Below are 19,668 nucleotides of genomic sequence, written 5' to 3'. Positions count from 1 at the left end.
GGCCTGGAATATAATGCGGCAAAATGAGGGTAACTCACATAAAACATCCCCCCCATGCACCAATAGTAGGCGCATGGGGATTCCAACCGGGGATTACAGATGCCACCTTTAAACTCTGGAGATCCAGGGGCATCTCATGCTTAGGGGACCTATTTAAAGATGGGATCCTGATGTCCTTTGAGCAGCTGCGTCTGAAATTCGGAATACCTAATGGGGATCTCTTTCGATACTTCCAAGTTCGAGATTATATACAGAGGAAGACTACATTAATAGATAGTCTTTATAAATCAGACAGAGAACGTAATGTCTTACGACCAGCGGGGGCATCCTCCGTTAGTACTATATACCATTTGCTACATGATGGAGTCTCAGGAGACATGGATGACCTGCTTAAAACATGGGAGCAGGACTTGGGGCTAGAAATCTCTGAGGATATGTGGAATGATATTTGGGAAAATGCTAGAAGAATTGCTATCTGTAACAGAACTCAGGCTATCCAACTAAAGATACTTCATAGAGCCCATATAGCTCCGGCTCGACTGGCAAAATTTAAGGCAGGAGCATCTCCAATGTGTCCCAAATGCAAAATAGAGGTGGGTACTCTTGTACATTGTCTGTGGACTTGTCAGAAAATCCACAGATACTGGACTAAAGTGGCAAATACCCTGACAGAAATTTTAGGAACGGAAATTAGGGTGGACCCTGTATCTCTCCTTTTGGGCTTTTCGAACCTCTCATCTCTGGATATGCATGGGAACAGACTATTTTCTATTCTCTCTTTCTGTGCAAGGAAAAATATTTTGGTGAACTGGGTGGCTGAGGGCCCCCCTGGACTTTCAAATTGGCACAGATTAATTATGGAATATATCCCCCTTGACTTCCTCACAAATATGGTGCACCGAAAGACTGAATTATTTTATAAAATATGGCAGCCCTTTTTGAATTATATAAATGCAGATATTTCGGCTATCCTAACAAGGGCTTTTATTTAGTGAAGATTTCAGACCGGGCTGCTCCGGGGCCCCTTGGGAGAGGAATCCTGCGCGAATACGGGTTTTATTATATTTGATGTTTATACATTCCGAGCATGTAAGAGACTTAGGTATACACTCTGGTTAGTTATAGGTTAGATTAGTAGAAAGTTGAGGTTTTTTTTTCGGTTCTTTTTTTTTCTTTTTTTGTTTTCTTTCTTTCTCTTTTCTTTGTTAAATTATGACTATTGTATATATGATTTAATTGTACATCAATGTTTGTATTTGAGAGTTTTGTTTATTTTTGTAAATTTGCAAAAATGTTAAATTTCAATAAAAATATCTACAAAAAAAAAGAGTCTACTTAAAATCTTAACCCTGAGGCAGCTCCTATCATTTCTCCACTTCATTTTAACATGCTTGAAGGAGCTGCAATGGCAGCTGTCATCTGACAAGTCGGACACTAGAGCAAAGCTCTGATGGGATCGCAGCCTCATCTCTGCTCTTTCATTTTTCTCTGTTGAATTTGTAAAGAGCTTTTTAAAGGACCCCGTGGCTTTCAAAATGACAACATAAGAATTGATTTGCAAAAGTTCAGATTTGTTCTGAACTTCAGAAGTGTGATTTGGCCAATTAACCCTAACAATTTTAAAGTTACAGACTTATTGATTTGGTATTCAATATGAGGAGACATTTCTTTTTGATGTTGTTTATTCAGAATGGTATACTTGCGTTCATGACAGTAACAGTGTCGTAGTGCCTTCAGTTTTGATCTTAGTGTGCAATCCTTCCTACCCCCACAAATTCCCAAGCTTAGTTATGCCACATAGATTTTCAAGCCTGAAAAGAGAAAAATATGCATCAGGATGCAAAATAAAATGAGCAAAATTCCAGAGCTAATTTCCAGACCATTGAAAATAATATTTAATTTCAGGCAGATGTAAGGTGATGCATTTTGGAGGATCAAACTCAGGTGCAAATTATGCAAAAAATGGCAGAACCCTTCGGAGCATTGACATACAGAGGAATCTGAGTGTACAGAACTTCAATTCCCTAAAATCAACAACACAGGTGGATAAGATGGTCAAGAAGGCATACAGCATGCTTGTCTTCCTCAGCCAGGGCATCGAATGTAGAACTTATGTTACAGCTGCATAGAACTTTAATTTGTAATTTTGCATGCAGTTCCGGTCGCCACACTACCAGAAGGACGTGGATGCTTTGGAGAGGGTGCCTAGGCTTACCAGGATGTTGCCAGATCTGGAAGGTTTTAGTTATGAGGAGAGCTTGGATAAACTCAGATTGCTTTCACCGGAAAGACTGGGCAACCTGACAGGTCTACAAAATTGAGAGGCACAGATGGGGTGGATAGAGGCTTTTTCCCTTGGAACAAAGATCAACTATAAGATGGCACAGGTTCAAGGGAGAGGGAGAAAGTTTTGGGGGTGGGGGTGGCGGGAAAGTGTGGGAACATTTTTCAGAGGGTGGTGGGTGCCTGCAATGCACTGCTAGTGGAGCGGGTAGATGCAGGCACATTAAGGCATATCTTGACAGATACATGAATGGGAGGTGAGCAGTGGTATAGAAACTGCGCATGAGCAATAGGTAGCAAGTCAAAATAGGATCAAAATTGGGGCATACTTGGTGTACCAAAGGGCCCATTCCTCTGCTGTATTGAATTGCATTATATTATATAATGGTGCAGTTTTTAAATGCATTTTGAGAAATTGTTTCTCCCCTAAAGGCAATGATGCTTCCTAGCATCTTTGTCATGTAGCCCCTTTTAAAGGTCCTCCAAAAGAATTTGTCATTAACAATGAAAATTGGAAATCTTCCAGAACATTGAGTTTTGAGAAGATTTGTAGCTCAGGTTGAGATTCTGGATGTAAGTTTTGCTTGCTGATCTTCCAAAACAATGCTGAAGTTCCATTGAGTATCACATTAGAGATATGTGGTGAGCTTGAAGTAAACAAGACAAATAATGTTTTTGTTGGAAGCCAAGTTAAATTCTGCTGTTTATTGATTCACTTCAATCTTGTTCAGTATATAATGCTGTTCACAGCAAATGTTTGTGCATTAGAATCTTTTTTAGTACTTTTAAAAAAAAGTTTTTAGATGTTTTATTTAATCTTTTTTTTAATCAGTATGTTCAGAGATGTTAATACACATCTCTGGAGGAGGTGGAGCTAGAACCTAATCCCCTGGTCAGTGGTAGAGACACAACTGCACCGACAAGGGGCCCTACAAAATAGAGTAGGGAGATTTGAATGACATCTCTAGTAGCCACAGGTGCACCTCACAGCTATAATAGGAATTCAGAAATAGCAAAGGATGGTTCAATCCACTGACCTCTGGGTTATGGGCTCCCACTCTGCTATTTAAGAGTCATAGAGATGTGCAGCACGGAAACAGACCCTTCGGTTCAACTCATCCATGCCAACTAGATATCCTAACCTAATCTAGTCCCATTTTCATGCAGTTATAGAGTCATAGAGATGTACAGCATGGAAACAGACCCTTCGGTCCAACCCGACCAGATATCCCAACCCAATCTAGTCCCACCTGCCAACACATGGCCCATATCCCTCTAAACCCTTCCTATTCATATATCCATCCAGATGCCTCTTAAATGTGCAATTGTACCAGCCTCCACCACTTCCTCTGGCAGCTCATTCCATACATGTACCACTCTCTGTGTGAAAACATTGCCCCTTAGGTCTCTTTTATATCTTTGCCCTCTCATCCTAAACCTATACCCTCTAGTTCTGGACTTCCCCACTCCAGGGAAAAGACTTTGTCTATTTACCCTATCCATGCCCCTCATAATTTTGTAAACCTCTATAAGGTCACCCCTCAGCCTCAGACGCTCCAGGGAAAACCGCCCCAGCCTGTTCAGCCTCTCCCTATAGCTCAAATTCTCCAACCCTGGCAACATCCTTGTAAATCTTTTCTGAACCCTTTCAAGTTTCACAACATCTATCCGATAGGGAGGAGACCAGAATTGCACGCAGTATTCCAACAGTGGCCTAACCAATGTCCTGTACAGGGCAACATGACCTCCCAACTCCTGTACTCAATACTCTGACCAATAAAAGAAAGCATACCAAACAGTACCTTCACTGAATACCAAACGCCGCCTTCACTATCCTATCTACCTGCGACTCCACTTTCAAGGAGCTATGAACCTGCACTCCAAGGTCTCTTTGTTTGGCAACACTCCCTAGGTCCTTACCATTAAGTGTATAAGTCCTGCTTTCCCAAAATGCAGCACCTCGCTTTTATCCGAATTAAACTCCATCTGCCACTTTTTAGCCCATTGGCCCATCTGGTCCAGATCCTGTTGTAATCTGAGGTAACCCTCTTCGCTGTCCACTACACCTCCAATTTTGGTGTCATCTGCAAATTTACTAACTGTACCTCTTATGCTCGCATCCAAATCATTTATGTAAATGACAAAAAGTAGAGGACCCAGCACCGATTCTTGTGGCACTCCACTGGTCACAGGCCTCCAGTCTGAAAAACAACCCTCCACCACCACCCTCTGTCTTCTACCTTTGAGCCAGTTCTGTATCTAAATGGCTAGTTTTCCCTGTATTCCATGAGATCTAACCTTGCTAATCAGTCTCCCATGGGGAACCTTGTCGACCGCCTCACTGAAGTCCATATAGATCACATCTACCACTCTGCCCTCATCAATCCTCTTTGTTACTGCCTTAAAAAGCTCAATCAAATTTGTGAGACATGATTTCCCATGCACAAAGCCATGTTGACTATCCCTAATCAGTCCTTGCCTTTCCAAATACATGTATATCCTGTCCCTCAGGATTCCCTTCAACAACTTGCCCACCACCGACGTCAGGCTCACTGGTCGATATCTCTCTAAACCCTTCCTATTTATCTACCCAACCAGATACCTTTTAAATGTTGTAATTGTACCAACCTCCACCATTTCCTCTGGCTGTTCGTGCCATACACGCACCACCTTCTATCACTTGTTTGATCATTTGGAGGAGCAGTGTAGATATATAGGTAATTTGTTTGAAATTTTGGAACAATTTTACTGGTTTTGAAATATTTGACTATATCATGAAGCATTTTTCTACTTTCCCACTTCCTGATTCTCTGTATAATTAGCTGATGGATCAGTCCCCAAACCTCTGCCATTACGTCTCCAAAACCCAGGAAGGACAAACTAATGGGTCACCTTGACTCCAGAAAATTGTGACTGTTTGTGTTATTGGTTTGTTGCAATATCTAAACTGATGTGTTTCAGGGAAGGGAACCAGTAATTTACCTATTGAATATAAATTGTGCTTAATAGCCTTTTTGAATAGTAATCTGTATATATATATGCCTAATTGACGTATGCTGGCATGGAAATAACCAAATTAATTAGTGTTTTAATGTGCATATTACATGAAATGTAGGATTGTGAAAGTGAAAATATTCTATGAAACAAGGGTACTTGTCTTTTTGCTCAGACAAAGGAATGATGTAAAATCTATTTTTAATAATTAATATAAATATTAGTAAATATTCTTAAATAAAAATTTTAAAAATTTCTTGACAACTTAACTTGCAGTTCTGCACCTGTCTGACAGTACATGTGAATTCTGCCAGTGCAAATTATTTCATTTTCTGCAAAAAATGTATACAGTCTGTTTTAGTATTTTGTTTATGGCATTTATTTAGATTTTTATGCTATGTGCGTTCATACTATGAAAAACAAAATGAATACAATTGAGTTGTAGGTTGTGTGAGCAATTAATGATGTTACAAAATATTTCTAGACACTTAAGTATGTTAATTTATGATTGCACTACTTAAAGCAATTAATTTTTATATAGAAATCTTCAGATTCATTGAAAGGGCTACGATTGGGAAGGATTTTAGTAAATTATTTTCAACTATCCATTGGAGTTAGCTGCAGGTTGAGGTAAAGGGATCCAGTAAACTAGAAATTCAACACGGCAGGGCAAAAAGTAAATTAAGTTCAATCAACATTGCAGTGTATATAATCAACACTAATTAACTGTCATTTTCTGCTGATTTGTGTTTCCTAGTGTTGGTTAACCTGTACCATTTATTTTTAATTTGTGACAGTTAATCAAATTTTCGGCTAACTGCTTTTCAACTAGACTCTGCTATCTGATGACCAGATAAGTAAAGGCAAGGTGATTCTAAGTGGGGCCACTTTCGATTAGCCTATGCCATTCCAGTTACCACAAGGGCAGTGTTTCTCCAGGAGAAAATAAAATTAAATATTGAGCATAGAGAATAAAAATCATGTTGATTGAATTTTGCTATTTTGAACTTAAAACAAAGAGTGGAATTTTGTTGCCAATCAATGTGACATTATTGTCATTGTGACGATTCCCATGCTTCCTGTCGTTGCATTCACCGCAGCCCAGAAAATGGTTTCACTTTCAAAAGTCCATCTACCAAGCAGCATCTCACAATTAATAGACTGTTTTTCTAACACTTGTAGTTCACTCTTGGTATGAACTCAATGTATACTCAGGTCTGTAGGAAATGAGAAATTGCTATAGTGGTCATATAGATCTAGTGAAGGCCTAAAAATAAAAGAGCGAGATGCCTATTCAAATGTCATGACTTGGTTTTAATCCCTAAAGTTTAAACAAAAACTGTGCTTTCAGGTTGACTTTGCAAACAAATATGTTGGAGGTGGTGTCACACGTGCTGGCCTTGTGCAGGAAGAAATCCGTTTTTTGATAAACCCTGAACTCATTGTTTCACGGCTATTTACGGAGGCTCTGGATTATAATGAGTGTCTCATTATTACAGGTTTGTTTTCTTTCTTGCTTTTTCTTAACCCAACATTTCGAAGGTTGAAAACTGTATGAGCAACTCTTGACTATCTGTGTAGTGTTTGATGAAGTACAGTGGTAAACTACTGAAAATTCTTCACTTCTGGTTAATTATAATTGAATATAACCCATATTGTAGAAAACTATTATTGAAAAAGAATCTATGAATGTATATTACATTGTTTTTTGAGTAAGTTGTGCACTGTTAAAGATTTAAGGAAATTGATTCTTTTCCCAGCTGAGGACATTCTTGAGGACTATTATTAGATTAGATTTCCTACAGTGTGGAAACAGGCCCTTTGGCCCAACCAGTCCACACCGACCCTCCGAAGACCATAAGACATAGGAGTGGAAGTGAGGCCATTCGGCCCATCGAGTCCACTCCGCCAGTCAATCATGGCTGATGGGCATTTCAACTCCACTTACCCGCATTCTCCCCATAGCCCTTAATTCCTGTGACATCAAGAATTTATCAGTCTCTGCCTTGAAGACATTTAGCGTCCCGGCCTCCACTGCACTCCGCGGCAATGAATTCCACAGGCCCACCACCCTCTGGCTGAAGAAATGTCTCCGCATTTCTGTTCTGAATTGACCCCCTCTAATTCTAAGGTTGTGTCCACGGCTCCTAGTCTTCTCGTCTAATGGAAACAATTTCCTAGCGTCCACCCTTTCCAAGCCATGTGTCATCTTGTAAGTTTCTATTAGATCTCCCCTTAATCTTCTAAACTCCAATGAATACAGTCCCAGGATCCTCAGCCATTCCTCGTATTTTAGACCTACCATTCCAGGGATCATCAATGTGAATCTCTGCTGGACACGCTCCAGTGCCAGTATGTCCTTCCTGAGGTGAGGGAATCAAAACTGGACACAGTAGTCCAAATGGGGCCTAAACCAGAGCTTTATAAAGTCTCAGTAGCACAACGGTGCTTTTATATTCCAACCCTCCTGAGATAAATGACAACATTGCATTCGCTTTCTTAATCATAGACTCAACTTGCCTGTTTACCTTTAGAGAATCCTCGACTAGCACTCCAAGATGCCTTTGTACTTTGGCTTTATGAATTTTCTCACCGTTTAGAAAGTAGTCCATGCTTGCATTCTTTTTTCCAAAGTGCAAGACCTCGCATTTACTCACATTGAACTTCATCAGCCACTTCCTGGACCACTCTCCCAAACTGTCTAGATTCTTCTGCAGCCTCCCCACTTCCTCAGTACTACCTGCCTGTCCACCTAACTTCGTATCATCGGCAAACTTCACTAGAATGCCCCCAGTCCCTTCATCCAGATCATTAATATATAACGTTAACAGTTGTGGCCCCAACACTGAACCCTGCAGGACACCGCTCGTCACCAGCTGCCATTCCGAAAAAGAACCTTTTATCACAACTTTCTGCCTTCTGTCAGACAGCCAATCCTCAATCCATACCAGTAACTCATCTCGAACACCATGGGCCCTCACCTTACTCAGCAGCCTCCCGTGTGGCCCCTTATCAAAGGCCTTTTGGAAGTCTAGATTGACCACATCCACTGGGTTTCCCTGGTCTAACCTACTTGTCACCTCTTCAAAGAATTCCAACAGGTTTGTCGGGCACGACCTCCCCTTACTAAATCCATGTTGATTTGTTCTAATCCGACCCTGCTCTTCCAAGAATTTAGAAACCTCATCCTGAACAATGGATTCTAGAATTTTACCAACAACTGAAATTAGGCTAATTGGCCTATAATTTTCCATCTTTTGTCTTGATTTTTTCTTGAACAAGGGGGTTACAACAGCGATCTTCCAATCATCCGGGACTTTTGAAAGATCTCAACCAACACCTCTGCATTTACTCAGCCACCTCCCTCAGAACTCTAGGATGTAGCCCATCGACGCCCGGAGATTTATAAATTTTAAGACCTTTTAGCTTTTCTAACACTTTCTCTTTTGTAATGGCAACCATACTTAACTCAGCCCCCTGACTCCCTTTAATTGTTGGGATATTACTCATGTCTTCCACTGTGAAGACTGACGCAAAGTACTTATTACGTTCTCCAGCTATTTCCTTATCTCCCATCACTAGGCTTCCAGCATCAGTTTGAAGTGGCCCAATGTCTACTTTTGCCTGTCGTTTGTTTCTTATGTATTGAAAGAAACTTTTACTATCATTTCTAATATTACTGGCTAGCCTACCTTCATATTTGATCCTCTCCTTCCTTATTTCTCTCTTTGTTATCCTCTGTTCGTTTTTGTAGCCTTCCCAATCTTCTGATTTCCCAGTGCTCTTGGCCACTTTATAGGATCTCTCTTTTTCTTTAATACATTTCCTGACTTCCTTTGTCAGCCATGCCTGTCTAATCCCTCCCTGGATAATCTTTCTTTTCTTGGGGATGAACCTCTGCACAGTGTCCTCAATCATATCCACAAATTCCTGCCATTTTTGTTCTACTGTCTTCCCCGCTAGGCTCTGCTTCCAGTCAATTTTCGTCAGTTCCTCTCTCATGCCCTCATAATTACCTCTATTTAACTGGAACACCATTACATCCGATTTTACCTTCTCTATTTCAAACTGCAGACTGAACTCTACCATATTATGATCGCTGCTTCCTAAGTGTTCCCTTACTTTAAGATTTTTTTATAAAGTCTGGTTCATTACATGGCACTAGGTCCAGAATAGCCTGCTCCCTCGTGGGCTCCATGACAAGCTGTTCCAAAAAGCCATCCTGTAAGCATTCCGAGAATTCCCTTTCTTTGGATCCACTGGCAACATTATTTACCCAGTCCACCTGCATATTGAAGTCTCCCATGATCTCCGTGACCTTGCCTTTCTGACATGCCTTCTCTATTTCCCGGTACATGTTGTGCCCCTGGTCCTGACCACTGTTAGGAGGTCTGTACATAACTCCCATTATGGTTTTTTTGCCTTTGTGGTTCCTCAGTTCCACCCACACAGACTCCACATCATCCGACACTATGTCATTCAGTGCCATAGATTTAATTTTGTTCTTAACTAACAAGGCAGCCCCGCCCGCCTCCCTGTCTTTTCAATAAGTTGAAAATCCTTGGCTGTTTAACTGCCAGTCCTGACCCCCCCTGCAATCACGTCTCTGTGATGCCTACCACATCATAATCATTCACGATGATCTGTGCCGAGAGTTCATCTACTTTGTTACGAATGCTATGAGCATTCAGGTAAAGTGCCTTAATGCTAACATTCTTAACATTAGAGATATTAGAAGTTATAAGATATCCTAAGTTATCCTTCCTTTTTGCTGCATTCCCAGCCTGCCTCAAGTTTAAATCTGCCTGCGCACATGCTATCCTGCTGCTTACCTTTCCACTTACTTCCCTGTCGCTTTCACTTCCCCCCGCCCCCCCCCCCAAAACTCAGAAGTTTAAAGTCCTACTGACCACCTCATTTATCTTCTTCGCTATAAGATTGGTACCTGATCAGTTCAGGTGGAGACCGTCCCAACGTCCCTGGTTCCAAAACTGATGCCAATGCCCCATGAAGTGGAATCCCTCTTTCCCACACCAATCCCTTAACCACTTCCCTAATTTTCGTATCCCTATGCCAATTGGCACGTGGCTCGGGCAGTAATCTGGAGATTATGACCCTTGAGGACCTGTACTTCAATTTCCTTCCTAGTGCCTGATAATCCCCAAACAGGTCCTCCACCCTAGCTTTGCCTATGTTGTTAGTCCCAACGTAGACCACAACAACTGGATCCTCCCCCTCCCGCTCCAATATCCTTTCAAGCCAGTCGGAGATGTCCCGCACCCTGGCACCGGGCAGGCAACACACCATGCGAGACTCCCGATCCGGCTTGCAAAGGATACTGTCTGTCCCCCTAATTATAGAATCTCCTATAACAACTACTTGTCTTTTTGCTCCCCCTCTTGAATGGCCTTCTGCACCATGGTGCCGTGGTCAGCTGGCTCATCCTGTCCAGAGCCCTTTTCCTCATCCGTACAGTAAGAGTAACCCATCCAGACCCTTTTCCCTCTGACTAATGTATCTAACATTGTGAGCAATTTAGCATGGCCAATTCACCTGCCCTGCACATCTTTGGATTGTGGGAGGAAACCAGAGCACGCAGAGGAAACCCACACAGACACGGGGAGAATGTGCTAACTTAATACGAACAATTTTGAAAATTGCATTTTCTATTACACATTACTTACTGCATTATTTTTTTTTAACTTTTACATTTCTGTGGTGTTCAAGAGTCTTTGCTACGTGTTTACAAGTGTTTTTCTGATTAATTTTTATAAGATGTATATATTTTAGAAAAATATTTGTAATAGATTCACTTGTGTATTTATTTGACTTTTTTTTTGATTTACATTTGTGTTCAAATTGTTAGGCATCTAATGGGCTGCCAATTGACAACCTGCTTTCTAATAGACACTACCTCTCTGCCACAACTTGGAGAAGATGTAAAATAATAGGAATGAAATGACTCCACGTTAGCATACCTGTCATAAAGATTGGAAGTTGTCATAAATCCAGAAGTTTAAAAAATAATTCGCACTGAGAAAATGTCAGCTCTTGAAAAAAAAATCCCAATTATTTTCACAAGACATGAATGCCAGGAAAGGCATTACATAACTGCACATCCTTAAAATCCAAAGCAGCTTCTTAGAAAACCAAAAAGAGGTGTTTTGGCACATTGTTGGTTTCAATAAGAGGCAATATCTTTCCCCGCCGAATTACTCTCCAGTCTTTTATCTGTGTAAGCAGGTAATGAGTTGATTTTTGTGAATAAATCACTGCAACATTGGCTGACAAGATAGGTACCTAAAGCTCATTTGTTATGGGTTATTCCTTGGGGCTTCAAAACTGGCTGTTACTTTCAATGCTAAGTGAAGCAATGTATCTGAGGTTGATGCTATAATCAGTCACCGTTAAGTGACCAGTTTTTCCTCTGTAAGCTTGTTTTCATACAGCTTCTAGTAGTCAGCTATATCCTGGTGATTAGAGAATCTTATTTGGTACTTAATCTGATTAATTCAAACATGACTTCAATTAGATGTTGGAATTTGTAGAAACTGAATAGGGTGAGAAGCATCAGTAAGGTACCTGTTGTATACCTAAAACAATGCATTTCAATGAATGAAACATTTAAAACTGTGATAATATGCTCTCTGGATAAGCATTAAAAACAAGAAATGTCAATCCCAACAAAGCAGATACTCCTAAAATACTATTTGGCAAGTAGCAGGTTTTATTAAAAATTAATGAAGGCAGTTCCAATTGGATGACATATCAGCCAATTCATAACTTTCTGACATTTTTATCTATAACATTTTTGTTATCTCAAAGGTTATGCAGCATATCCGTTGTGAATTTAAATATATCAGATGGTTTTATCAAATTATTCAAAAAGAATAATCTCTCCAGCTAGATTCAGAGTGACCAATGCCAGAGGGAAGTAGATCACTTGTAACCCATTTGCTCATTGAGATTGTTAATTTGTTCTATGAATTAACTAAAAGCTTGGTTTACAATCTTTGCAAAACATTGGCTGCCTGCCAGGTGAAGGGCAAGTGTTGATTTTCAGGGTTTGTGCTCACAGTTACTTAATATAGCCAGGCAATGATTTGTAAATAATTTAATGATAGCTTATTGGTTTGCAAAGAAGCAACAGTTTAATATGATACATTATTTAATTAGATAAAGAAAGTATACAACCCTGACAATTGGGGATTGTTCAATGATACCAGAAGACGAGTAAGGCTGCTGGTGTGGAATGTTTCGGTCTCATTAAAATGGTGAAGGTGGCATCTTGCTATGGTGACAAGATGTTAGGTAACTTTCCTCCTCTCTTTCTGTTCCATCTTCTTTTTGCTTGGTGGGGACTGCCCGATGAGAACTGCTGCCTACAAGGTCTGCTTGACAAGGACTGTCCTCTGCCTCAAGGACTTATTATCATGTGTATAGGTATTTTTGATGTGTCAGTCAGCTATCTAAACATTTTTGGCCAATGGCAATGGGACAGCTGCTCATGAGTCAAGTAATCATTGTCCTCTTGTCCACCCTCATCTGAAGATTAGTTTGCCATTCTTTTTATTAGCCTGTGGTCTTCAGTGTATTTGGTGCCAGTTAGATTGTTGACGCTAGTTCAAAGAGCACTTTGACCTCCATGTTTCGTGCAATCCTTCCGTTTGTTTTAAAATGTTGAATTTTGGAAGGTTAAGTAATGTTGTAATAGCTATTAAATGAAATTTCATGCTACACAGTAAATACTAGAAAAGTTCAGTTTTAAGAGACCCCAAAATTCAATTGCAAATGGGAGTAAAGGTGGCTGCTGAGACTTGCAGTCAGTCAGTTTCCACAGTGATATGTTGTAAATCACCTCCATGAGGTATCCTGAATCCTGCACCTTCTCAGTATGTCTCTACCATTCATTGCTGGTTAAAACAGATCAACATCTGACTGCAAAGCTTACCTTTGGATTTTTCTTTATCTTGAGTATACATTATTATAAATAGCAGTTATATTCAGGGATATTGGAGTATGCATCCCCATTCCCCACTGCTGTAAATAAATAATTATTATCGTAGATTGAATTTAAACAGACCAGAATTTTCTGAAAAGATATTAATTCCTCAATGAAATTTGATTAATTAAAATTAAGCTGTGGGAAAATATTGCTAAGTTGATGAGAATGCTTTCTGTGTATGCTATATCAAGGAGTAAATTAAAATCTTCTAAATTATTGAGTAGATTCAACTTTAGGAAAAAGGTATGGACTCCTTTAGAATTCTGCAAAGCACTTAGTGTGTGTTTTCAAGGTGGAGTTGTGACTTGGTAGTTCTTGTGAAACTGCTGTATAAAATACTGTAAAATCTTAATTCTATTTATTATGCAGGTGAATATTTGAAGGACAAAATCCATCAACATCTTAGAACCTGTTCAAGCTTCTGCATTAAAATGTTACAAAACCTCATTTAATTCACACACGTGTGAGATAAAGTTAGCTTTCCCTGATATATCACAACAGTACTTGCCTGTTAGAGTAAATATTCTTTGAATTTATAGCGCTAATTGGTTCAATAATTTTAGATGATAAGATTTGGTTTGTTGTTACTCTGTATAAGAGCAAATGCTGGGTCCTGTACTCTTTTGTCATTTACATAAATGATTTGGATGCGAGCATAAGAGGTACAGTTAGTAAGTTTGCAGATAACACCAAAATTGGAGCTGTAGTGGACAGCGAAGAGTGTTACCTCAGATTACAAAAGGATCTTGACCAGATGGGCCAATGGGCTGAGAAGTGGTAGATGGAGTTTAATTCAGATAAATGCGAGGTGCTGCATTTTGGGAAAGCAAATCTTAGCAGGGCTTATACATTTAATGGTAAGGTCTAGGGAGTGTTGCTGAACAAAGAGACCTTGGAATGTAGGTTCGTAACTCCTTAAAAGTGGAGTCGCACGTAGATGGGATAGCGAAGAAGGCGTTTGTTTTGCTTTACTTTATTGGTACAGGAGTTGGAAGGTCATGTTGCAGCTGTACAGGACATTGGTTAGGCCACTGTTGGAATATTGCATGCAAATCTGGTCTCCTTCCTATTGGAAAGATGTTGTGAAACTTGAAAGGGTTCAGAAAAGATTTACAAGGATGTTGCCAGGGTTGGAGGATCTGAGCTACAGGGAAATGCTGAACAGGCTGGGGCTGTTTTCCTTGGAGCGTCTGAGGCCGAGGGGTGACCTTATAGAGGTTTACAAAATTATGAAGTGCATGGATAGGATAAATAGACAAAGTCTTTTCCCTGGGGTCGGGGAGTCTAGAATTAGAGGGTATAGGTTTAGGGTGAGAGGAGAAAGATATAAAAGAGACCTAAGGGGCAACTTTTTCACACAGAGGGTGGTACGTGTATGGAATGAGCTGCCAGAGGAAGTAGTGGAGGCTTGTACAATTGTAACATTTAAGAGGCATCTGGATGGGTATTTGAATAGGAAGGGTTTGGAGGGATATGGGCCGGGTGCTGGCAGATGAGACTAGATTGGGTTGGGATATCTGGTCGGTATGGACGGGTTGGACTCAAGAGTCTGTTTCCATGCTGTACATCTCTATGACCACTCGAGCTATCTGTACAAGCAGGATGTTTCTTATGGGGCAACGAGGGTCAACATTTCACCGCGGCCAAGGAAGTGTGTTAAACACAAAAGATCACTGTAGCACGAGTAGAATGAGAGTGATAAGTGAAAAATTATTTTTGTGGTCTGAAATTGCTGAGAAGGCAGAAATATGCACAGCCCTTGCAAGAGTTCACAAGCTACCTCCATTAACACCATTGCCTTCATGGGAATAGCTAGATTTTCTGCCATGGTCTTTCTATCTGCAAGGACTCCAGTCCATTCTCCCAGTTCCTTTGCCTACATCACATCTGTTTCGATGATGTCACCTTCCAAAACAGCACTGCTGTTATGGCTTGCTTCTTCCATGACCTTGGTTTTTCCACCCACTGTGGTTGACAGGGCCCTCAACTGCATTTGACCCACTACCTCTGCTTCCACCCTTGCCCCTTCCCATCATTCTCAACAACATGATCGGGTTTCCCTTGTCCTCACTTTTCATCCCACCAATCTCCGCATTCAAAGGATCATTCTCTACCATATCAGACAACTCCAGCAGAATGCCACCACCAAATACATTTTCCCCTCACTCCCCCTGTCTGTGTTTTGCAGGGATCGTTCCCTCACAGACACCCATGTCCATTCCACAACCACCAACGCCACCCCGCCTTTCTACAGCACTTTGCCATGTAACCACAGAAGGAGCAACACCTACCCTTTCCCCTCCTCCCTGCTCACCATCCAAGAGCCGAAACAGTCATTGCTGGTAAAGCTGCATTTCACCTGTACCTCCTCCAATCTTGTGTATTGTATTCGCTGCACCCAATGTGGCTACTCTACATTGGAGAATCCAGGTGTAGACTGGGCGACCACTTTGTGGAACACCTGCAATCCGTGCAAATGCAGGATCCCGACCTTCACCATAGCCAGTCATTTTAACACAGCATCCTGCCTGCGTGCCCACATTTCTATCCTCAGCATGCTGCAGTGTTCCAGTGAGTCACAGCGCAAACTGGAGGAATAACATCTCATCTTCAGACATCTAGACTTAATATTGAGTTCAGCACCTTTAAATTGTGAACCAACTCTCGTTTCTTACCTTTCTTTTAGCTTATAATCATCCCCCCCCCCATTCCAGCTGCTGTAGTTTCATGTTTGGTACGGGACACATTATCGTTCTGCCATTCTCACATTCTGATCACTTAATCTGAAATATCAACATCGTTTCTCCATCAGCATCCCACACCTACTACTCTCCCAGACTATGGGTCGTTCTGCTATAACACAACAGTTGTGTTCCTCTGCGTCCTCACGCTATAGAAAATCGCACTGTAGAAGGTCGCTAATTGAAAATCACTATACCCATTCAGTAGAAAGCGTGCGTTATAAAAACAATATCCAAGATTCGTCAATCATATTATAGCCAATTCGCACTGACAAAATACATGTTATGGCTGAACGATCTGTATGGCATAAATGCTGCCCCTCCACACTTCAGCTGTGATGAAGAGTCATCTAGACTCAAAACGATAGCTTGCTCTCTCTTCATAGATGTTGTGTGACCCACTGTGATCTTCAGCATTTGTTGTTTTCAGTATTGATTCTGCAGTAATTTGTTCCCATCTCCAAAATAAAGCCCTTGCTGTTTAACACTTCAGGCTTCTGGTCCCTCTATGCTTATGAGTGATGTCGCCAATTAACAACATTAAAACTGCACGCACCTAACTGCATACATAAACAACAGTTGCTTAGCAACTGGAAGGTTTTCTGTATTAAATTTGCGCAAAAAAATTTATGCTACCACTGTCAAAAGAAATTGGGTGCATACAACAACGAATGCTTAAAAGGACACTGAAGGGCTTTAATTTAAATATTTTGCTCAAAATGTAAGACTCTGGCAGTTATTGTATTTTACTTAGAGCAGTGTTGATTAATTATTTTATTATTAAATCTATTTACTTAATTAAATGTATTTTGATCATTAGGTTTTAAATTAATAATTTTTCCTTTAATTGCTGTTAGCACGTTTCATTCAAGCAGAATGTTGTTTATTACAATGCAGATAATTTTGAAAACCTAGTTTAAAATAAAATCAAGTTATATAGCCAACTGCAGTCTTAATAATTGATGCCAAAAGAAAAAGTCATTAGAAACATAACAGCAGAAGCTATTATTTCTAGCTGCATTTTAGAAAGGAGAAATGTTAAATGTGTTAATTGCATCAGCCTTTTGTGCACCATTAAAGATCCATCTATTGCTATATAGCAATTCCACATCTACACACCTTTTGCTGGTAATATTTTATGAACTATTGGGGGGTGGTGGGAGGTGGTTTTTCTTATTTCAGAAAGATTTATCTGTGCGCTTTCTGTGATTTCCCATCAATGTTCAGAGTCTGAATGTTACATACAAATAGTAAAATTTTTTTTTTTGGTTACATCAACCATTTTTGTCAAATAATCGTTGTCACCCATCAGGCTTTCAAGTACTATTTTGTTTATATTTGTTTCTATTATTCAATTCAATGTACAACTTAAAGTTGAGTTTTTAACAGAAAATACCTTAAAGCAATCAGTGAATAGCCTTAGTCTAAACCTGAGCAAAAGGGCTGAATATAGGTGATGAGATCGTAGTGACTGCCTTTGACATCAAACCAGTAAGAGCCCTTGTAGAATTGAAGTCAAGTGGGTTTCCTCCCACAGTCCAAAGATATGCAGGTCAGGTGAACTGGCCATGTTAAATTGCCCATAGTGTTAGGTGCATCATTCAGAGGGGAGTGGGTCTGGGTAGGTTACTCTTCGGAGGCCCGGTGTGGACATGTTGGGCCAAAGGGCCTGTTTCCACAATGTAGGGAATCTATTCTAATCTAATCTAATCAGTTGGAATAGTGAAGAACCCTCAACTGGCTGGAGTCATACTTCAAACAAAGAAATATGTTGTGGTTATTGAATTTAATCATCTCAGCCCAAGCTATTAACTACAAAATTTGGGCTACAAGAAGAATATTACTAAATTGGAGAAGGTTCAGAAAAGGAAGGTTGACCAGGATGTTGCTGGAAATAGAGGGGTTTGAATTATAAAAATAGACTGGGACATTTTTCATTGAAGCATGGGAGGTTGAGTGGTGACCTTTATAGAGATTTATAAAATGCATTTTCCCTTGGGTGGGGGCAGTTCATACTAGGGGACATACTTTTAAGAGGAGTAAGCTTTAAAAAGGTTCCCTGTAAACCTTTCCTGTCCACATACCTGTCCAAATGTCTTTTAACTGTACTTGTACTTGCCTGTGCCACTTCCTCTGGCAGCTCGTTCCACAATATGCACCACCCTCTTTTGAAAAAATTAGCCCTTTTAAATCGTTCATACAGTTACAACATTTTAAAAGATGTTTGAGTAGGTATATGAATAGGAAAAGTTTGGAGAAATCTGGGCCAAATGCAGGCAAATGTGGCTAGCTTAGCTTTGGAGCATGGTCAGTGTGGACTAGTTGGACTGAAGGGTCTGTTTCCATCCTGCAAGACTCTATGACTCTATCATTTGTTTTACCTATGGCTTTTGTTTCTTTATCAAGTCAAAAATGATTGTAGTGTCCAGTTCATTACATTACAGACAATGAAGCAAGCAGTGCCATGCATTTAGTGATAGACAGAGTTAAAAATCTCACAACACTAGGTTATAGTCCAACAGGTTTATTTGGAAGTAAAGGCTTTGGATCACAGTTGCTTTGTCAGGTAGCTAGTGTGCCAGGATCATAAGACGCAGAATTTATAATGAAAGATCAAAGTGTCATACAACTGACACGATGTATTGAATAAACCTAGATTACTGTTAAGTCTTTAATCACTTAGAATGAGGTTGCAGGTTTCGATTCATTAACATGTTGATGTGGTTGCAGACAAATTCCCAACTCAGCAAATAGAACCACAACAACGAGCACGAGAACCACAACAACTTCTTTCAAATCACATTCCAGCGATAACTTAAAGTTTTATTTTTAAAAAGTGAAATCTCAGTTCAGACAATGCGTTAAAAGTGTCTGTATCCCAACTTTGAGTCAGACTGATTCTATTTCCAAAGTAGAAAGTGATAAAACGTCACATGAACTGATCACCTACAGATTGTGTGCTTTTTAAACAAAATAGAATGTATCTGCAAATGCAAATTCACCTCATAAATTTGTGTGTGCACGCATGTGAAGAAGTGTGTGTGCGCACGTGTGTGTGTGTGTGTATGTGTGCGCGTGCGCAAGTGTGCTTGATAGTGTGTGCATGAGTGTGAGGGAGTACATGCCTGTGAGAAAGTGTATGCGTGAATGTGAGTGTGTATGTGTGTCTGAGAGAGGTAGCATGTGCATGAGAGAGTCTATGTGAGTATGTAAGAGCATGAATGTATGTATGTGTGCTTGTGTGTGTGAAGTGTATAGCATAGTGAAGTCACCTGTAGGATGAAATGAACCCACGGAAACTGAACATAGCTATCACCCTCTGCTGGGCGACTGCGTTTTTGTGTATTCCGAAGTCCACCTTGCAGGACGTCACCCAAAGATCCAAGGCTGAATGTGCTTGACTGCTGAAGTGTTCACCGACTGGGAGGGAACATCCCCATATGATGATTGTTGCGTGGTGTCCATTCATCCGTTTATTGTAGCATCTGCTTAGTCTCACCAATGAACCATACCTCAGGGCATTCTTGCCTGCAGCGTATGAGACAGACAACATTGACTGAGTTACATGAGTACCTGCCATGCACGTGGTGGATGGTGTGCCCACGTGTAATGGTGTCATCAATGTCGACACTCTGACACGTCTTG

General features: G+C 40.4%; 1 protein-coding gene across 1 annotated transcript in view; it reads left to right on the top strand.

Annotated features, from left to right (window-relative positions):
* The window catches only part of parga (poly (ADP-ribose) glycohydrolase a), a 215,302-nt gene that overhangs the window by 141,836 nt on the left and 53,798 nt on the right, over positions 1-19,668 (top strand). The window contains exon 13 of the mRNA XM_060854133.1: positions 6,629-6,776. Within this exon, the coding sequence (XP_060710116.1) occupies positions 6,629-6,776 (148 nt within the window). The remainder of the gene's footprint in view (positions 1-6,628; positions 6,777-19,668) is intronic.

The sequence above is a fragment of the Hemiscyllium ocellatum genome, chromosome 43 (genome assembly GCF_020745735.1).
Source record: "Hemiscyllium ocellatum isolate sHemOce1 chromosome 43, sHemOce1.pat.X.cur, whole genome shotgun sequence".
Lineage (NCBI taxonomy): Eukaryota > Metazoa > Chordata > Chondrichthyes > Orectolobiformes > Hemiscylliidae > Hemiscyllium > Hemiscyllium ocellatum.
This window is presented reverse-complemented; position numbering and strand designations above follow the sequence as displayed.